The sequence below is a fragment of the Hippocampus guttulatus genome, chromosome 14, assembly GCF_054856545.1.
Source record: "Hippocampus guttulatus isolate MCC_2025c chromosome 14, RoL_Hgut_1.0, whole genome shotgun sequence".
Taxonomy (NCBI): Eukaryota; Metazoa; Chordata; class Actinopteri; order Syngnathiformes; family Syngnathidae; genus Hippocampus; species Hippocampus guttulatus.
Window position 1 is genome coordinate 3206365 of NC_141274.1, and position 15951 is coordinate 3222315.

A 15951-nucleotide genomic window follows, 5' to 3' on the forward strand; every position below is an offset into this window, starting at 1 on the left:
ATTAATTTACCCTCCCTTCAGCGAGCGAGCATTGGAAGAAAAGGCTGAGTTACATCCTGCTGAGCCAATCATGACTAAATCAATAGATTTTTTTTCCCCTGCTTCTTGAAAGATTCAAAGAACGCCAGGAGAAATCACTTTTTAAAGATAGTTCGCATTCCCACTTTCCTTTCCTCATTCATGAGGGATTCTTTTTATTTATTTATTTTCTTCCAAGAAAAGGCCTCGCAAAGCCTGGAAAATGCTGACTGATACCTTCACGTTTTATACATTTTCTTCAATTCATTTGACACAAAGCCACCTTGTTGTTGCCTTTTGTTGGGGTGCGAAGAAAATCTCAACGTGCTTGTTTTTTTTTTGGGGGGGTTGTGACATGACATGGATTTTCTTTTTCAGGTTCCACGTTTTTTTTAAAGAGACACAGCTGGATAGTAATTGACTGTTTGGTCTCTAAGGCTATTGTTCAGTTTTTTTTTTTATAGCGGCTAATTGACTTGGTTTGCAATTTTAATGGCCAAGCAAAGTGCTTGTGCTTTCTCTTTACACCTTTTAGTCACCCAAAACGTTTTATTTTTATGCTGTTGTGGAACGATAAGCTGGTGCTTTAAAAGAATGATGGTGTATGTAATCGTGCATACTAATGAGGAACAAAGACAATTCTAGCGTGCGTACTCACCGACCACAGTGTACAGTGTACTGTTTACAGTGGAACATCAGTTTATGAATGGGCCTGGCATCCGAACAATTTAGGGTGGGGTATTTAAAAAAAAGAAAAAAATATATATGTGTATATATATATATATATATATATATATATATAAAATTAGAGCTGTCAGTTTAGCGCGTTTTTATTGGCATTAATTCAAATAAATTTTAATGGGATTAAATTTTTTCTCGCGAGATTGACGCGGCACACGTCACAGCGGATGTTACGTTGCTCTATAAATAAACCAGCAACAAAACAACAAGAGCGCTGCACAGGTCCACGCACGTTTGTTTTGCCAGCCACGGCAGCGCGAGACACCGAAAACGGATACTTTAAGAGTTTATGAATGGAAAGTTTACTTTTAAAAAGTTGCCAGATTGTTCCACTGACAAGATCAAAGTTACCTGTATGTTTTGCAGTCGTAAACTGAGCTATCATCATAGCACGTCGAGTCTGAAATACCACTTAATGGCCAAGCACACAGCTGACGTGAGTACTCCGACCCCTCGTCTCAGACAGACAGCTATGGATCATTTCAAAGCGAAGAAAATGGATGACACGACGAAGAACAAATTTGCTGAAGCCATAGCTAAATGTCAACATTGTCCACAGCTCGATTCAAGCTGAAATCATTTGCATTGCATCGAACGACTCCACAACGGATTGCCAGCGAGATCCTCCATTACAAGATGTGTACAGAGATTGTACGTAACGGAGAAGGCTAAGGTGCACCAAGCGGGAGAAGACACCGTTTCGGGAGAGAAATAAGAATAAAGAGCAGGCAGCCCGTCGAATACGATGTATGCCACTGACGCGATTGTTACTTGTTTTGAACTATTTTGTGTGGAAGGTTACAGTGTTCCGTGTCCATATAAATAAAGCGGGTGGAGCTTCTCTGTGTTCGTCTGACTGACGGTGCGCTTAGGCACATCGAGAGTTCAGCGGTGCAGTCGTAGCGACCAGACGGAAAATAAAACGTCTCCGGTGTTGTCATCGAACCAAGTGTAGTCATGCGAAATGATGTCGACACAAAACCGTCGAGAGACTTCCGCGCAACAAGGACCAACAGAATCAACATAGCCTGACTGCTGTGTTCAAAGCAAACTTGAGAAAAACGAAGTATGCAACCATGGCTTAAATCCACTATAGGCTGAGTACTAGTTTACCTTAGATGTGCACTTTATAATGTTATATTGCTCTGTTTTGATTCCATAAAAAGAGCTGCTAAAGCAGCTGTTGTGTGACAAAATATTTTTTTCACTGTTGTTGATGGACAGTAATATTGTGTGAGAGATTATGTGTGAATAACTGCTCCAAGTGAAAAATGTTCATGTAAAATTCAAAATCGAAATGGTTATTTCAGTAACTATTTGCATTTTGCACGTAGAAAACTGATTCATGATTCCATGTTGATGAGAGCATTAAAATGGGGAGAAATAGGACAAAAAATATATAAACGGAAATTCAGAAACGCTAAAAAATGCGTGACTAATCATGATAAATTTTTAGTGAATTTGAGTTAATTATGACAGTTGCATTTTTAATTAGATTAAATATTTTAATCGTTTGACAGATATATAATGTATATATTCGCCCACTGCTTTTAAATTGCCCATTTTAAAGCTTTGGCAATGCCAACAAAGATAATTATGGAGTGCGACCATACATCATTTTTTTCCCCCATTCATTTCAAACACTTATTTCACATTATATGTCTCACACACACACACACACACACACACACACACACACTGAAATACAGGTAGCTGAGTTTAAGTGTCCAAATGATGGATGTGACCTGAAGTTAAATAATTCACTGTCAAGTGAAATCTGATCATGGGACTAAGGGTACGTCGCATGAATCATTGAACACTATTTTGACTTGTGCTCTTGTCTTATGTTGTCAGTGATGCCACTGCCGCTATTACGTTTTTTGACATTGGCGCCATTGGACAAATCAAGCACAGAAGGGAGGAAGTGTCGCCTCATTATTTTCACCAGCAAATCATTGGATTTTGTGTCCAGCGGAAGGACGTGCACGGTTGCCCGTTGGCGCAACTCAACAGCTCCCTTTCCTTCACTTGACTAGTGACTTGATTGTCCAATCAGTGTTTGGACTCAGCGACTGCTGCTTCCCCCCCCCCCCAATTCACTTTGCTTCCAGCTGCCACTTGGGCGAGCGAGCTCCAAGCTGTTTGGCCACAAAGCCAGTCAACAAGTCGGCATAGAAATATGCTGCAGTCTGTTCAGTTAGAACTCGAGTCACGTCCCTAGCGAAATTATATCACCCCCTCCGGCCCCCCACCAAAAAAAAAAACACTATGCTAAATGTTGTGATAATTTGCAATTATAGGGAGGTGCTGATAATCAGTCTGACAATTCTGCTTGTCTTGAGTGAATGATGCAACCTCGAACTAAATGGTGCAGTCACATATCACCATTATTAAAAAACAACAAAAAAACAACAACAACAACACTATTGACTATCGGCCTGAACGTGAGTATCTGTGATCAACTGATTTGTGATTGAGTAAACTCATAATTAGGACTGCATTAATATAGCCAAAATGCTAATCACGATTGTTTTGATCAGTATTGCGATCACACTGAAAACATCTGTACTGCTAATTGGGCTGAGACTATTGCACCGTTTTAGAATCAATTCTTCATTCGAGTAATTGCATAATCGTTGTCAATTTTATGTTAAGCGGGGTTGTAGGCGTCTTTTGAATGCAACTAATGAAGAAATGTTAAAGAAAGTGACTTTTAAAGTCAAGTCATCAGTGAAATCACTAAGCTACTTTTCCAAGGTCACTGTGGCAACACTGGTCAACTATCTTGGCATATCATTGTGAATTGCTTATATTTTGGATGTGAGTCCAAGCACGATATGAAAACAATATTTTTCAAAACATCCCAGTTTGGACGTCAACAATTAGCCGTGCAGGTCCCCCAGTTTTGTCCAAACAACGAGTCCCTCGGCTTGCCTCGGGCATCTATAACGACACTTGTCGATGTTTGCCGAGGTGGACCAGTTGGATAACGCGAGCTGAGGAAGCCAACCGGCATAAATTCTTAATTCCCTCTCATGAGCGGCCATGATTTATTGATGCCGTGTCAGAGGAAAAGTTTACCCTCATGTCCGGAGGCCGCCGCTTCGACTCGTGTTTTGCTCAGAGTCACGGATCCCGTTTCCAGTGTCCAGTGTCTGTGCTGGATTCAAGTTTAATCCCGTGGGCTAACACACGTGTCACACGGGTTTGGTTAACATGCAGTAATTGCCTCCAGTGGTTATTATTCCTTCTAATCAACCGTGCAACTGTACTGGACTATGGATGTGATTCCAGTGGGTGCTCGGGTTCCCTTGGCAACCAGGTGCTGAGATCACGAAAGATCCATTTCACACTTGAGCAGCGAGCAGAGACAAAGAGATGCTTAGACAAAGGGAAAGTGGGAGGCAGAACGGATTAGGGAGAGTGGAAGGAAGCTTGACCGGAAAAAGAGGCTTCACTCTTAAGGTGCGCGTTTCCAAGTGACGGGAAAATTGTAGCAAATGGATTTGGAGATAAGGTAACCCTCATGGAGAACAGTGAGGGTAATGTGGGGGTTTTGTGGTGAGCGTGTCAAAAATGTCCACGCTTCAGCGAGGGGGTTAGACATATTGACAAGCGTGCCGAAATGGAGCGTTTTCTTTCCCTTGCGATCAAAGTCTGCAAAGGGCAAATTCTCGGAGGTCTCCGAAAGACTATCCTGAGTTAAACACTCAGAAGCGCAGCATAATCTTTTGGAGACATTTGAGAATCGGGCCTTTGCTGACTTGGATTATCGGTATGGCCGGAACCCACTTTAGCGTTTGTGCGTGACTGCGCTTCAGTGTGTGAAAATCCAAGCAAAAAGTTGGAACATATCTTTCAGCTCGCACACCCCCGCTGGGTGGTCAGCACGCCAAGAAAACATCAGGTCCAGAAGAACTCCATGTGTCACTTCAGAGTTTTTTTTTCTATTTTCCATGATGTTCAAACATTTTATGTTCATTTTCAGAGCCCTTTTCTCCAGTAGGAGGATATAAATGCTCCACACGCATAATAAAAACAACGGATTCTATGGAGGAGCATTCTTATGAGAAATATGAATAAATACATGTCATTAGTTGTGTTGCTCTTAAAATTCTGGGCTCAAAGGTAGATGATTCATTTTTTCCACATTTAGTTTTTGAAAACTAAAAGTACGCCCTGAAGGTTGGGAACATGTTTTTATTGTGAGCCTACCTGTCTAGAATGCTTAAAATGTGTTGATTGGTGCTAAATATAAGTTACTGTTTATTATGATTATTGTAATGGCTCATATAATTTTTTTTTTGCGCTACACCAGTCAAAATTCTCCACTGGTTTTCAATCTTGGTATCCTGCTTATCATGGGCGCCTATTTACCGGTAGCTCATTTTGTGAGCATGTTTAAATTTGCTAATTGATATTGAATAAGTACTCTCACTGTTTCAGATTTTGTTGTCGCAGCATTCAGTAAACGGAGCTCATTAGTCTTCACTCTGTTGTACTGTATGTCTCCACTGATCTTTAATCTTGGTTCCCTGTTCATTGTGGTAGCATGTTTATCCTAGCTTGCTAGCTTGCTGAAAGTTGCTAACTATTACAAAACACCCAGTGCAGTTGATTCTTTGTATTGCTGCATATTATATACAGTACAGTACATGCTTGTTAGAGTTTTCCTGGTTGAAATGTTCAATCTTGGAATCACATATTTCATCGTAGCTTGTTTAGCTTAGCTTTCTACCATCCAAAATGTGCTCATTGGTACGAAATATAAACAGAAATTGACCCTGATTGGTTGTCTCTCCTTAGGTCGCAGTTCTTTCCTGGCGTTCAATCTTGGTATACTTGTCATTGTTGGTAGTCTGTGAAGCTGAGCTTTTTCATGCTGAAAATTGCTAACTGGTATAAAACACAGAATGTGGTTTAGTCCAAATGTTGATTGTGCTCTCTTGGTTGCAATTTTACACTTTTAATGCTGTTATCGTGGCGGCCTGTTTAGCTTCGCATGGTAAAATGTGTTAACTGGAAGTAAATGCAAACTTCCAATCATCATTGTTTGTACTAAGCTTGTTAGTCTTCAGCCATTTGGAATTCTCCAGTGATCTTCAATTTTGGTACCCCCAACATCTTGGTAACCCGTTTAGCCAGGCTTGCGAAAATGTGCTGCTACAAAGCACAAAATTCTGGTGATTACGAATTGTCTCAATTCTACACCCGTTTTCAATTTCGCTATCATGCTCATTATGCTCGTCTTTTTGCGTATCTTGATAACATTGGCCTATGCCGGATAACAATGCAGATTAGTTTGCCAGAATGACATTAATAAGGATGCTCGCTCATGAATGTGTTCAGTGCTCCTGACTCTCCTCTGCCAGCCTGAATCAGCCTGCTGGGCAAAACCACGGATGTGATGCGTTGAAAATCTTTTTTTAAGTAGCCGTCTAGAACGTTTCCACCTCTTTCCATCAGGCGCCCAGGGCCAATTAGTCACGGGGGGGGGGGAGACGCAACCAGAACTAAATATTTACTCACACGCGCTTCCAAACCTGCAAGGCTGCAATGTGGAAAGTCATTTCACCACCGTCACGGTGCACACATACAGCTGTCGCACTCGTGTCCTGTATGGACGTGTGTGTGTGCGTGTGCGTGTGTGTGTGTGTGTGTCAGGCTGATGCACTTCACTGGTGCATTAAAATGCCCTCAGAGTGATAGAACAGGACCTTTAATGGTGGCCGCCCAGTCATTGCATTCTGTTGCTCTATTTTGGGCTCAGGCAGCAATATCCATGACATCTTCAGCAGTGTCGGTCCTATCGGCTATCAGAAAAGTGCGGCAGGTGAATATCTTGTGAGTGTAATGTACCAATGCGCGCCTCCAAAATCATTACCCTCGCTGCAATAAATCATCTTATTGATGGTCCTGCTGTTTTCTGTGTGTACTCACTGCTTTCGGTATTGAATTGCAGCACAGCGCAGAGACGGTCACACACACACACACTTGTATACAATTGGTTGGCCTACCCGTCAAGTGTGAAATCAAACAACCAATAAAATATGTCGTTACCCTTCTGGATGGTGTGGCATCACAATTCATCTAATTTACGTAAACACCCCAACGCTGAGTTTCTCCACCCATGTCTTGGCAGGTAGGCTGGTCGAAGGCCTGGCATTTTCAAGCCATGAATGTGGCTAAAATGTCATATGAAAGTCAAAATTAAATGTAAATTAATGTGAAATAAAACTATCAAATAATAATTTAAAACATTTGAAAAGTGAGAATGCAGATTTCAAATTGTCTACAAGTTTATTTGCTCCGATATTGCAGGCTCTTCAAGCACAAACTGCTGCTCCACCATGTTGAGGTCGGACTCTATTAGCAGACCTGATTCACTACATCAAGCACTTCTTTATCAGCACAGTGTTGTGAGCCTAGACCATTTAATGACACGCAGACTACCAGCACTTTAAAAATCCATGACGTGACTAATTAGCTTAGCAAGTAAAAAGACACCAGTGAGTAATGTGCTCACCTCTCCTCGACGTGATTACAACGAGAAAATTAATATTTGTGAAGTCCATTTAATAGACCATTGTAGTAGTTGATGCTAGTGGGGGTGGAGCAGTTTTGAGAATCCAGTGAAGTGTGTAGCCTGCTAACTATAAAGAGTTGAGATCAGGAGATGTCACTAATATTTGACAATGGTGGGCTTGTGAAGCTCGTTGAGGCTCATTGGTGATTCAGGGCTGCACAAACAAGATTGACTTGACTTCACACAGAGATTGGCTCTTTCATTCCCTGCCACATTCACCGTTCCGCCCTTGTTACTACCTCTGAATGTGGAAAATTGATATGACAGCTTTATCCCCACCATTCTACGTCAGTGGAAGTGGCGGTGAAAAAGATGGACTTTTACCGGTAGCGTAAAGGACGAGTGGACATAAGAAAAGTGGATGACCAAACATAAATATGGTACATTCAGCAGTTCCATTTTGGCAGAGTAATATAAAAGCATATTGAAATGAGGCTACATTCAAATCTGGCTAGCACCTTTTTGGCAGTGTACATACAAATGACCAATAAGCTAACAGTTAGCCTAGCTTCTTCTAGCTCTTCCACTAGTTTCTTATTTATCTGGATGCCCAGATTGCCTGGTGCTATTCCTTATTGGTACTTGGACAGGCAGTAGACTTGCGATTGTCGAGTTATTTATTGTTTGTGAGGTCTGTCACATTTTTAAAATGGGATAAGAAGTTAAAATTGATATGTGTGCACCCTGTTTAGTGAGCTGGACTCATCCTTCATATACGCACACTGACACACATGCGCGCACACACACTCCATTAACTCGTAGACGGTTCAGTAGGCTGCTCATCTGCTTCAGACACACACCGAGAAGGTTTAATTGGCTACAAGAATATCAACAGCTTGACTGATGTGGATGGTTGGCTCCGCTTTCACCGTGACCACTTGAATGAATATATGCACGTGTGTGTGTCAGACATCTAGATCACCGATCAAACTAACGGCGAGCCTCATCGGAATCGGCTTGCCAGGCGGCTAATGAAAGCTGAAAATGGATAACGCTATAGTGCTCAATTCTACAGCTACAATTCAATTAAAGGGGGGGGGGCGCACTATCCTCAACCATTCAAGAAAACCAATTGCTCGTCCGTCTTATTTTTCTTGTTAAATAAAAACCCTTGCTTCAGATCCAAGAGCACACCTGGGTGGTGGGTCGGGGAGGGGGGAGGATAAACCCAATTAGAAAGTTGCTCCTCAAATTAAGTTATTGATGAAAAAACCTGCCTCCCCCAAAAAAATAAAATAATTTGAGTCTTGGAATGCATGAAAATTGCATTTTTATACAGCTTGAACTGTTATTTATCAGTTTGACATTCAACTCGATACTAGTTGTCAGATCTGAGGCTGGTGTAATTGCGTGCGTGCGTGCGTGCGTGCGTGCGTGCGTGCGTGTGTGTGTGTGTGTGTGTGTGTGTGATGTAACATGTAATGTTGTTCACCAGGACCTGGTCGGCAGTGCGCCGCCACAGAGAAACTGGAAAGGAATCGCCATCGCCCTGCTGGTCATCCTTGTCATCTGCTCTTTGATTGTCACCTCCGTCATCCTGTTGACCCCTCGTATGTACCGAACAACCGCACACACTTCATACTTGCTATCCCGTTCTTATTCTTCCAACTTTTTCAATATGAGCGCTAACTGTCAAGGCTGGTAAAAGTTTCCCATGATTATGGAGCTGATTCCCCTCTAAAAGAAGAATGTTTAATGGAGATGACGGCCTTTTGTCAAACTGGCACAGCTTTCATCTTTTAAAAAAAAAGAAAAAGTAAAACTTTTGTGGAGATCTCGCCCAGCTCACTTATTCGTCTCCTCCCAGCGGCTGATGACACACTGGCACACTTTTACGTGAGAAAAATCTGACAAAGAGCTTATCTATTTTTTTTATTTTTTTTTTTTTTAATCTGCGACTTTTTCAACTCCCGGGCACTCAAAGCCGCTGCAAAAGACATCCCTGCTGCATTAGCCCGTATTCACACACATTCGATTTATCTTTGGGTTTCTTTTGTCTTTGTGATCCTTTGCTCCAGTTGCCACTCATTTCTTTGTGTGTCTCAGGAACTGTTCTGCTGATGCAATGACATCGAGAACAGCGGCAGAGCTCCCTTTCTTGTCGGCGTCCTTGTTCCAAATTGCTCTTTGATAGCTAGCCTTGCCACAGTTACCTTGAAAAAGTAACTTACTTTGATTGGTACTTGTTTTAAACAGTAACCGAGTTACTTTGCTGAACACTTGCTTTAAAACGTACTGGACTGATTACTTGATTTTAAAAATAATCAAGTTTGGGTCCAGGTTACTTGAATGGTTACATTCATCAGATACCCACAACCCTGCTAGCTTAAAAATGACGCGCGGATTTGCCGTTTGATTGGAGGTGCATTTTTAACAGTGACATTTAATTAAGAATAAATTTTTTAAACAAAATAAAGACAACCGATTTGAATTTCCATACGTATTGACATTAAAAAATATGAGCATCATTTTTTAAATATATTTTTAAAGACAGTCTTTGTAGACTTAACATAAATATATTTTTAATACAAGCTAAAACAATGAGAGTCATTTTTACTTGACTTATTTAACTATTAACAATTTAACCGTTATCATGGACATCATTTATAAAAATTATGATAACATTTTTGGGACCTTCTGCAGCTATTTTGTTTTCGACGTAGTGTTATTGAAGCTGGAAAACATTCTGTTAGTAGCACAGAGTGTGCAACGAATTATTTTTATTCCAGATGACAAAAAGTCTAAATTTCCAGCTTAAGAACTCAAATCACTCTCCTACCTCCATTGCTGTTTTTATAGTATGGTACGGCCACGTGATGACTCAGCAATACGCCAAAAATGTGACACGACGCATACGCCTTGTCACTCTCTCAGACGGGAATGGGAAGCTGAAGTCTCCCATAAGGCCTCTGTCATTTCAAGCTGTAAAAACGAATTTCCTTTTTTTTTCCTTCCATTTTTCATTATATATGCTGTATATGTCAGAGTCAAAGTGAAAGGATGGGATACAGACCCCTGCCACCTGAGAGACACCCAGATGAATAATAATTTAAAAAAAATCAGCATCAAAAAAAGTTCCCTTCACTTTTTTTTCTCTCCAACTTGTAAAGTCATTTGAAATGTAAATCCGATTTCACAGGAGCAATGTGAAGCCCCCCCCGACTCACGGCGACGCTATCTGCACTTTACAGTCGCCGTGGCCCGCCTGCCACTTTTGATTTCCCCTTTTGCTCTTTGACATGTGCTTGACAGGTGAAGATGAAAGCCTAGCCCTCAAGAAGAAGGTCACCCTGGATGACGTGTTCGGTCTTGACCTTCGCATCCACGAACCCGATGCCATGTGGCTCAGCGGTAAGTAGGACGACAACAAAGATATCCAGAAATATTATGATGGCCAATTCTGCTTGTATAGTTCTAAGAGGCAGCAGCAGTTCTTTCTGGGGGCCAGATAGGATGTTTCATCATGCGGCCAATTGCACATCCAATTACAAACAATATGGCTGGGAAGGTTTCCAAATGAGCCAGAAGCATGCCAAATAATATCTGTCAGGTCCATTAAATATGTTTTCCCAACAAATTACTTCACGTGAATGAGGAATTCAATTGCCGTCTTTTATTAGACACGAGCCAAAGAGTCATTCGTTTGAACTTTCAGGGAGATTTCAAGCCGTTTTAAGTAAACCGCTGGAAAAATAAGGTTATTTGTTATTTCTTTCTTTCTTTTGAATCTGAATAATTCAAATGTTACACTGTATGTCTTTTCCCCAGCCTATTATTGCAACAACAAAGATTCAATTAAATAGCTGTCTTCATAAAATACAGGCTCGTCCTTAATTTCCCTTCCGGTGACCATTAAATCCATAACATGTTCGAAACAATCTTTAGAAAAAAAATATAAACCGGTATATAATAAATGAATTAAAATGTGTCAAGTGTTCTCAAGCATGTTTAAATATGAATGATTTTAAAGGTTGATTTGTTAAGAGCAGTCATTTTATTTCAAGAAATTAGAACTAATGGCATTGTCTTAAAAAGCCCAATTATATCACATCAATTTGGCATTAGTGACGCACAAACAATTGGGGAAAAAAACACATCGCTTGGATATTTCAAAAAAGCAATTTAGATCGATTAGATATAGAAAACCTCAGAAAGAAGAACTACAGTGTTGCGGTGTACCTTAAAGTGAAGCATTCTGAGCTTTGCATTCCCAACTGGGAGAATGCCATCACTGCGCGCCATGTCACGTTTCGACCACATAATAAAATAATAATGAAGGAAGCGCGGAGATTCATGTTTTGATGCTGCAAATCCAATCACTACTTGGGCTTGTGTTAGCGAAGAAAATATTCGGGGTACAGTATGTGCTGTTGACAGAGTGTTATCGAGCTTCAAAAAAAACCCGCAAGCGCGTTCCCTTAAAGAAAACTTTTTTTTTTTTAAAGAAGGATCGAACCATATCAATACATATTGAATCATAAAAATAAGGATTTATGGGTAAATCTAAAAAAGGTTGTCTTTATTTTATGTTGAATTAAAAAAGATTTTATTAATTAATTTATTATTTATTTATATTATTCTTAAATGTTACCGTTATAAATGCAAGTATTGGCAAAATCGGTTGTGAATTTTATGTTCAGCGGGGTTCGTCGGCTTCTGTTGAATGTAATAAAGTCATTTGTAATCTAACGCGGTTATTTTAAAAATCCAAGTCATCAGTCACAAAATCCAGTTACTTCTAAAGTCAAGTAATCAGGAGAGTAACAAAGTAACTGTGGCAAGACGGCTTATGAGTGCGTGACAAGCATCCTAAAATGCCCTTCATTCAGCAAGCTGATGAAAACGTTGTCAGTGCCTGACGAAATCATCGCGACATCGCATCCCGCCTCGCGATTTAAAGCAAGCCAGTCCCATTTGGGGCCTAATGACCTTCCGAGAAGCAGACCGGCCGGATGCGCTCGCTCCCCAGTGGTCCTCATCAATATTTCTGGGGGCATGCCGCTGATCCCCCCCCTTAGCCGGGCCGCTTCTTGCCTCACTCGTCTTTGGACTCACCTCTGACTCGCCGGCTGCTACCTAAAGACAATGCAAAAAGTCTTTCACCATCTCGTTCATTTGCACAATTAAGACAAGACAGTGACGACAGCGCGGGCGTCTGTGCTCCAACTAAGATATTGCACTATCACTAGGAAACATCTGGGACTTAATCTCTCTTAATCTTATGCAAATCTACTTTAAGCGCAAGCAGAATGGAAGTTTGGCAAGCGGAACAATCGGTGCTACTCCGCCTGACCCTCCGAGCTCACATCCGCCAGCGTGAAAAGGATTTGCTTCATTATTTTAAGAGCACTCGGTCGTACATTTAATCCCACAAATGTGAGCAATTTTACACTGTGAAAGACGTCTGCTTGGTAACTTGCTCGATCGTCATTACGTTTTATACGGGAGACAATCGGTCACACGTCGTTGCCGAAAGAACCCATTCATTTTGAGTGGATACGGTTCAAAGATTGACATTTTGATTATGCTTATTATTCTATTCGGAAGTTCACAAAAGATCCAAAATTTTTTTTTTTGCTTCACAGTTAACATTTTTCGATGTAAAATTTGTTTACACTCTGTTGTGCTCATTTTCTGAAATAATCATATTTAAATTAGCTATAGATACAGAACACCTTTTTTTTTTTTTTTTTTTTTTTTAAACTCATCCACGAATGAGCAGGCTTGTTTCAAAAAGTATTTTTGCCCCATGAGACCAAATAAAAGTTTGTCCACTCTGGATCTGGAAAAAAACGAAGCGACTGAATTCACCATGAACACACACTTTCTTTCCTCTGTGCAGGTAATGAGCTGTTGTATCGTACGAGGGAAGGCGACGTTGTCAAGCTGAATGTGGACACGGAGGAGACACGTGTTGTCGTGCCAAACCAGATGTTTGTGAGTCCACCTTAAGTCCACCTTAAATGGCTCATTTGTATAGTTGTCACTTACTGTGTTGTTGTTTTTCTTTCTCCATTCCTTCTAGGAAAGAGCTAAGGCCGCCAGGTACCAAGTATCACCTGACTTGCAACAAGTCCTCTTTGCCTTTGACTTGAAACTGGTGAGGAAGTCAGCATGTATTTTTGTTTTGTTTTTTAGCCTCGGCATTGAATTGTCATTTTGTGTTTCTGCAGATATACCAACACTCCTTTGTGGCCAAGTACATTATTTACAGCCTTGTAACACAGTAAGATGTTATTTTCTTCTTATTTTTTTTTGTTTTATTTCATATATACTGGTCCTCATGCACACATCTGACTCATCATCATCTAAAGTACAACATGATTGGTGGTTTTTTTTTTTTTGTTGTTGTTTTTTTTTTTCTCCTGTGCTTCCATTACAGCTATGGAGTAAAATTTAATTTGAAGTTTTCAGGTCTTTCACACCTGACAGGGTAATTACATATTGGACAGAAATTAGCTGCAAAAAAAGGTCAGTAAAAAGATGCCCTGAGACCTTATTCAAATTATTTTGTCGTGTTATGCAAGATCCCCCCCCCCCCCTACCCGAGGACACTACATTTGTGTCTTAATTGTCACACCATATTGAAATCTGGGGGGCGGGGGGTTTAATGAAATCAGATTTTTTTTTCCAAGCATTTGCTGATGTTTAAATCGGGAATTTAAAACATTCTAAACGTACAAAAGTAGATTAAGGATAACCCATTTAAATAAAGTCATAAATATGTTCTAAATTAAAACCAGTGGCTTGAAATATATCACATCGGACTGATGACGAAAGGGGGGCCAGCGGTTAGCGTGTCGACCTCACAGTGCAGAGGTCGTGGGTTCGATCCCTGCTCGGGCCTCCGGGTCCCTGCGTGGGTTTTCTCCGGGTACTCCGGTTTCCTCCCACATTCCAAAAACATGCACGGCAGGCTGATTGGACACTCTAAATTGTCCCTAGGTGTGAGTATGAGCGCGAATTGTTGTTCATCTCTGTGTGCCTTCCGATTGGCTGGCAACTGGTTCAGGGTGTCCCCTGCCTACTGCCCGAAAATAGCTGGGAAAGGCTCCAGCACCCCCGCGACCCTTGTGAGGATAGAGCGGATCGGAAAATGGATGGATGGTTGACAAGAGGCGCTAGCCCCCAGCTAGCCCGCAATCTAACAGACTTCTCTCGGTGGGCAGCGGGTTAATCCTGGGTAACACTTCCTGGTTTAGAAGAACAACATTGAGCTGTTCTGTAACTTGTGGCATCCGAGGAAGCATTTTCAGGGTGTAGGAATAGCTAGAATGTGACTGGCAAGTTCTCAGTCTTTTCACTTGTTTTCAGCAAACACACAATATGGAAGTAAATCTCTGAATTCAATTTCGAGGGGTCTGTATGGCTTTGCATGCTGCATTGACCTATGTCCTACGATTAGCCTCTCAGCTCACTGTAGCAACAGCGACACAAGACAAGCTTGCCGGTGTGTTGTTTGCACCCAGTATGCACATGATTGCAATATTGTTTGTTTTCCACAGAGAAACCTGGCCCTTGAACCCTCCGGAAGTGCATGAAGCTGTGCTGCAGTTTGCTGGATGGGGACCCAAAGGCCAGCAGCTGGTAAGGCGACACACACACACACACACACACACACACACACACAGCGCTGTGCTGGTCCAAGTCACAAATTCTGATCTAGTTTTTGTTTTTTGTTTTTGTTTTTAACATAGCCACTGATGTGATATTTGTGGAGCAAACAACCTGTGTGTGCACATTGAACAAATTGTATAATTTGAACCATTTGGTGTACCGTGAAGCCAAACTTAATACACTGTATCAGCTGAATTTTAAAATGCATTTCACGATCGGGACTGAGAGGGGCGCACAAGAGATGGTGAGCACCAACATGGCAGATGGCTCCTTGTGGCAGAACCAATCATTTGGATTCTTGCCGCGGGAAGCAAAACACATGGCGCAGACTGTCGTCCATGCGCGCATGTGTGAGAATGTCATGTGTGTATCATCCAACACTTTGAGCACAGACTTTTTTTTTTTTTTGCTGGCTCCAAGCGGATAAATAGAACCAGTGTGTTCAATGCGGTTTTTTTTTTTTTTGTATGCGTTTGGCATTTCCACGCACTCATTGATATGCCAGGTCAGCAGGATCATGACCACTTTGTTTCGTTTCCCCCCCCCATCGCGTTTAAACCTAAGAGTTGAACAACTGAGATGTTGTTATTTTATTGCTCCTGGGCTCCCTGTGCAGTTGTGAGGTAACATTGACTTTAAAGTTAGCATGGGAAATAGAGATCAATAACATGCATTTGTTAAGTGACGTGACTAGATGCTAACTCATGCATACTAAAGGCTAATTCCTTGACATCGGATATTATCTTATGGAAAGCAGTTTGAGCGTTTATTTTATAAACTTGGCAGGGTTTCTCCTGGCTCAAATTGAGGCAGAGGTGCTACCTTCCTGACCATGTGCAATGATGTGCATGTATTCAACTGGCTCACTTGCTTTGACAGGAACATACTTTAAGTGAAGTGTTCCATCCGTATTGGATGTGGCAAAGTGGGGCAAATTGTGAAAATACCTCCTTCACTTGCTGTTTGGAGATGTACCATCAAGCAAAACC

General features: G+C 41.3%; 1 protein-coding gene across 3 annotated transcripts in view; it reads left to right on the top strand.

Moving 5' to 3' along the window:
- Positions 1-15951, top strand: part of dpp6b (dipeptidyl-peptidase 6b) — a 77007-nt gene that overhangs the window by 46584 nt on the left and 14472 nt on the right. For all 3 annotated transcript variants that reach the window (XM_086129699.1, XM_086129698.1, XM_086129700.1), the window contains exons 2-7: positions 8781-8895; positions 10598-10696; positions 13188-13282; positions 13371-13445; positions 13519-13571; positions 14851-14932. In XM_086129699.1, coding sequence (XP_085985825.1) covers positions 8781-8895; positions 10598-10696; positions 13188-13282; positions 13371-13445; positions 13519-13571; positions 14851-14932 — 519 coding nt within the window. The remainder of the gene's footprint in view (positions 1-8780; positions 8896-10597; positions 10697-13187; positions 13283-13370; positions 13446-13518; positions 13572-14850; positions 14933-15951) is intronic.